Here is a 5,757-nt window from a genome sequence, read left to right on the forward strand (position 1 = left end):
TTGAAAACACGCAAACTGCTAGTCATACCCATAACACCCTCCTGAAAACCAAATATTGTTCTCTAGTGTGGCTTTGTGCCGGATCTTCCTTCCAGCATAATAACAGCAAGATCACATTCTAGTCCCAACTATTCTGCTTTATGACAATAGTGGAGGAGTTGGTGGCAGGCGCAATGTTGCTAGTCTTGGGACCAGCATGAATTGCTTGGAACAAAATGCCCATTGTTTGGCCTCTGACGTTGTTGCTTCGCATTGGGTGGCCCTGAACACTACACATCCTGGGACTCTCTTAAAAAGATGCCATTGAGATGCATGTGGCTCACACAATCCTTCTGCCTCCTACTGAGAACTGTTCCTATCACTTCCATTCTTCTGAGGAAACACTGTCTAGCAAGCCCTGCATAATGTGCAACAAATTTGTGGGAAGCTGGAAACTTGTCTCTAGTGAAAACTTTGATGACTACATGAAAGAACTGGGTGAGATTTGATGTGGATATTGGTATACTGCTGCTATAGCTGTACATTTCAGTGATGTCTTCTTTTGGTGATTCTTGCTTTTCACTCAGATCAGTAAACTTTTTTAAAAAGCATTTTGAAAAGGAAGCTGAACAAGAGAAATTATTCATTTCTTCTGTCTTATTAACCATGCTCAGATTCTGTCCTTTCCTTTAATTATCGTCTTGCATATTGTGAAATTGCATCTGCTAGCGATGGCCTGGTGTTTTTCAGAGCCCAGTTTTATATCATGAATTATGTTTTCCTTCCGCAGAAATATTGTGTCCCATATTCTTTTAGGGTATGTTTCTTTTAATTACAGATAGGGAAGAAATTCTGTTTAGTTTGCATTTAAAGGTGAACCTACCTAATTTGCACTTTCTGAAACAATATGAAAACAAAAACACAGCTTCCTTCAGAATTCACATTTATCTGAATTTTGTACTGCAAGTACCTAGCCATATTCTGTATACAAAGATGTGCAAACTTGGTCAATGTGTCCATAAACATATTAGTGAAAAAAGCATACAAAATGCATTATTTGCAAAAATGTGTATAGTAGGCATAATTGTGTATAAAGAGAGAATTGCCCTAAAATGCTGATATATTTCAAGAATGGTGACTGGATTTGTTGTAGGATCAGTACATTTGTTAGGCAGTATACAACCAGGCTGCATTTCAAACAGTTAAAATACACGACGACGGTTTCATTTCTTAAATGGAGATATTTTGGGGGAGGGCTGATGAATACATATGTATGTATTCATCAAGAAATTCCTGCAGCACTAACAGTGAAATCTTAAGCACATTACTTAGAAGTTCAACAAGTTCTGTAAGACTTATCCCCGGTAAGTGAATTCAAGATTGCAGCATTAAGGGATAATTTGTATCTGTGAATGAACTATTACAGACCCCAAAAAAGCACTACACAGAGATCACTTGATATCACCTCAAATGCATTATTTATCAATGGAGCTAGTCCACATATGCAGATGTGAGTCTTCGGATACTGAGTACTCAAAAGAGAAACCAAGTCTTGCATATTCATGTCTGAATTTCTTCTGTGTATAGGGGATATGTGATATAAGGCAGTCCTGTCTTCACTGGTCTTTTATTCAATCCAGTATTGCATTTTGTGTCATATTGACTTTTGCATTTAAATACACCAGTGTGGTTGACGGATGTTCCCCTTTGTTTTAAGATCATTTGCTAATCCCTAAGAATCTTCCCATTCAAATATAGTTTGGGGAGAACATTGGCAATCAATTATTGTAGAACTCTCCACTAATACTGTAATTCTCTCCAGCTGATATTCCTTTTTTCACTTCTAGTTTTCAGATGTATTTTTGAGGCCAGGGAATGTGTAATGTATGCAATGCCCAATGGGGTATAATGTTCTTTATCTGGTTTGTAGGGGTGGGGTTGGCCACCAGAAAACTTAGCAGTTTGGCCAAGCCCAAAGTCATCATCAGCATGAAGGGTGATGAGGTAACAATCAGAACTGAAAGTACCTTCAAAAATACACAGATCACTTTCAAGTTGGGGCAGGAATTTCAAGAAACCACTGCAGATGACAGGAAAACAAAGGTGAGAGATAGCTTTCCCCTCAACCTTCTTCCTTTTAATAGCACTGTAAGGTCTTCAGTTCTTTTGACAGAAACCAAGGCAACTTGCTATGTGGGATACAGATAGCGCAAGACTTGTTAACATTACACTTGTTCCAAGTCTCCAAGGGGTGAGAAGTTCTTTCCAGGAGAACAGCACTTACCCAGGTTTCCTTCTCTGTTGGAGATCACTGGAGGCTTCCTCTTCTTCTTCTTCTTCTTCTTCTTCTTCTTCTTCTTCTTCTTCTTCTTCTTCTTCTTCTTCTTCTTCTTCTTCTTCTTCTTCGGTAATATGTTCTGCCAATTTACAAATATACAGGTCAAGCATCAGTGGAAACACAAACACTCCAACAGACAATCAAGTATTCCGCTATCACATCAGATGTTGCAGGAGACAGCCAGCGCCCCAAAACACTGTTAGCTTAGAAGTCCAACACTCAGTTCTCTCGGAATAAACTCAGCTTGGCATTTCTTCTTTCTAGAACATTTTTTAAAATAAAAATAGTTGTCATCTTCATCATAGACCAAAGTTAGTTATGTTCATTCGTTTTAGTGTGTCTGCTCTAAGTATGACTAACATTTAAATAGGAATTCAATGCACTCATTGTAGTGGTGGTGTATGGGGTGCTAGGGGACAGGTATATCTCTAGTAGGGGGACACACATTATTCACCTTTTGAGGTAGTTTGTCCACCTTTGATACCCACCTTGCACTCAGCTCTCACCTGTGGCTCCTAGAAGCTGTCAGCATGAGACAGCAGCCACACCCCAGGAAATGGCTTTGACTGGCCAAGGCCGATGGGTCTCAAATCCTCAGTGAGTTAAGGACTTCCCCATGTATGTGAAGAAAGGCTCCGGCAGATTGAGCGGATGAGACCAATAGTGGATCCAATGGTCAAGATGATGGTTTCTATACGTGCTATAGATAGAAATGATGAGGACCTCTGTACACACTGCCCAGGCTTGCACCCCAAGCAAGTCACTTTGATGCTGCTAATGCAGGCATCCCCAAACTGCGGCCCTCCAGATGTTTTGGCCTACAACTCCCATGATCCCTAGCTAACATGACCAGTGGTCAGGGATGATGGGAATTGTAGTCCAGAACATCTGGAGGGCCGAAGTTTGGGGATGCCTGTGCTAATGCAGTGATTTGACTTCACTCCCAGAGACATGCTCCATTGTCTCTCGAGACAACAAGTGGGGGAGACTGTCACCAGGTGAGCTGTGCACCCACTCAATCTGCTCTCGAGGTACTAACTGTTGATCAGCAACTTCTTTCTTTCCTTCCTTTCTTCTGGTTCTTTATCTTGAAAGTGGACTTGGACCAGACAATCCTTCAAATCAGAACATAGCTATCAAGTTCTCCCATTTTAAAAAGGAAATTCCCTTATGCTGAATAGGCTTCCTCGCGAGAAAAGGGAAAATTTGACAGCTATGAATCAGAGGTGCCTTCAACCTCCCCTGTTCCTGTCCTGGCTCCACCTATGCAACTTATGCTGAAGTTAAACAGGTGTCAGCCCAATCAGTTGCTTGGACAGAGCTCACCAGGAACCTCATTTACAAGAAGGATATAATAAAACTACTACTACTACCGTATGATGATGATTAGAAAGAAATACAAGTGCTCTTGAGATATAACCATATGCTACTTGAATACCAATGATGTATAAGACTGCCCCCCCCCCCAAAATGGCATCCCAGCTTTGACTTGATATTTGTGGGGAAGGGGAGGGACTACAAACTAGCCACATTTTTATTTTTTATTTTGTGTCTCCAGACTGTTGTAACCTTAGAAAAAGGTGCATTGGTTCAAATGCAGAAGTGGAATGGCAAAGAATCAACAATAAGGAGGAAACTAGTTGATGGGAAAATGGTGGTGGTAAGTTAAACTACATAATGCGTGACCCATTCTGGGCAGTTTTCAATCACATTGATTTCAGTGAGAAATCTATAACCATGTTATTAGCTTTCTCATTGTAATAGTAGGATTTGAAGGATTGTGCCCCAATTTTTTGAAGGGCATTTTTGCCAGTTTTGAATAGCAACCCTCCAATCCTTCAAGGGCCTGTTTAAAATAGATTACACAGTAGTAGCTAAGGGGAAAGTGCACTTGAATTAGATTTAGCAATGGTTCAAGAATGGCTGGGTTTCATCTTGCTTTTCTCTAATTGTATGCCCAGTTTAGTGCAAATGCCAACCTTGATGAAGGTTAGGGGTTTCAAGGTTGTGCATGTGGCTTTGGCTTAAACATCATCAGGTTTAAGGTTTTCAAGCAGCTGCCACCACATACCCACCTGCCAGTGCTCAGGGATCTGGAGCCAAGCAAGGAACCAAATTGTTCTCCACCTGCCATACACACTGTGGATTAAAAGTATTTCATGACCGCATGTAATGTATTTACAACAGCATTTTTTAAATGACTGCATGCAAGACTGGGGGTGGGGTTCTGATTTGAGGTGTGTGCAAGCCCCACAAGTGACTGCTAGGGATGAAACCAGGGCCGTCTTAAGCGCCCCTGGCGCCATGGTGCGCCGGATCCCTCCGGCGCCCCCCCGCCCCGTTTCCCAGCGCGGTGGGCGGGTGGGCGCAGCGCGCAGTGCGGCTGCCGCAGGCGCTGCTGCGCGACAGGTGGGCAGGCACAGTGCGGTTGCCGTGGGCGCAGCTGCGCGGCGGACTGGCGGACCGGCTGGCCAGCGGGCGGGCGCAGCTCGTGGCACCCTCCTGGTGGGCCGGCGCCGTGGTGCCCTGCGCCACCCAGCCTGGCCGTAGGGCCGGCCCTGGATGAAACGTTGGTACAAAGCCAATTGTGGGATAGAGAAGTATGCACAAGCAAAAATTGGATACTAGCCACACCACATAGTGCAAGTTATAATAAGTCAAGATGTTTTGATAGCGTTAAAATGTGAGGTGGACTGTGTTTTGGTTGATAGTGTGATGCAAGGGTGGGGAATCTGTGGCCCTCCAGATGTTGCTGAACTCCAACTCCCATGATCCCTGGCCATTGAGCATGCTTGCTGGGGCTGATGGGAGTTGTAGTTCAGCAATAGCTAGAAGGCCACAGGTTCTCAGCTCCTGATGTAATGTCATTTCAAAAGGCTTTATGTAAGTGTAACCCACATGTCCTATGTTATTTTTGATTTCTCAGGAATGCACCGTGAAAGGTGTCACCTGTACAAGAGTCTATGAGAAGATGTGAGGAATCTCCAAGTCCCTACTCAACTGAATCTAGTTTGTCTGATTCACATTATTTCTGTGGGGAAGCGGGGGAGCTAAACATCATGCCCTTTCCCCTCTCAATTCATTTTACTATAGAGCGTCTAAGCTGTAAACATAGATTTAGAAATGGCTGTATAAGCAAATGTGGAAGTATTTGTGATTCAATAAATGCTTACCGCTATCCGACACGTGAATGTATTTTTTTAGTACAGAGAATGTGCTAGACAGAAGTGTGTCTCTCTGTGTGAAAAGAAATCAACTCTTTTAGGCCACAGGGCAGATGAATGAAAGAGAATCTCATAAACGTATAGGGTGAATTCTGGAGAAAAAAAAACACCTGGCGAATAAATAAAAGCTTATTCACGGCTTCAGTTACTCAGACTGCAACTGGGGCTAGAAAATAAATTGTAGAATACAGATGGCTTCTAGAACTATTTTTTCAC

At 42.8% G+C, this 5,757-nt stretch overlaps 1 protein-coding gene across 1 annotated transcript; it reads left to right on the top strand.

The window, feature by feature from the left end:
- Positions 1-5,497, top strand: LOC118089990 (myelin P2 protein). Its single transcript, XM_035125232.2, has 4 exons — positions 1-477; positions 1,910-2,082; positions 3,876-3,977; positions 5,244-5,497. Exons 1-4 carry the CDS (start codon positions 309-311, stop codon positions 5,292-5,294), a joined length of 495 nt encoding a protein of 164 aa, XP_034981123.1. The 5' UTR covers positions 1-308; the 3' UTR covers positions 5,295-5,497.
- The last annotated feature ends 260 nt before the right edge of the window (positions 5,498-5,757 follow it).

Source organism: Zootoca vivipara, chromosome 8 (genome assembly GCF_963506605.1).
Source record: "Zootoca vivipara chromosome 8, rZooViv1.1, whole genome shotgun sequence".
In the NCBI taxonomy this organism is placed as follows: domain Eukaryota; kingdom Metazoa; phylum Chordata; class Lepidosauria; order Squamata; family Lacertidae; genus Zootoca; species Zootoca vivipara.

Bases quoted from the DNA above. Each gene is read 5' to 3' on its own strand.
- LOC118089990 (XM_035125232.2), top strand. From the start codon at position 309: ATGCATGTGGCTCACACAATCCTTCTGCCTCCTACTGAGAACTGTTCC. The intron at 478-1,909 runs GTGAGATTTGAT...TCTGGTTTGTAG, and splicing joins TGACTACATGAAAGAACTGG to GGGTGGGGTTGGCCACCAGA. The intron at 2,083-3,875 runs GTGAGAGATAGC...TTGTGTCTCCAG, and splicing joins CAGATGACAGGAAAACAAAG to ACTGTTGTAACCTTAGAAAA.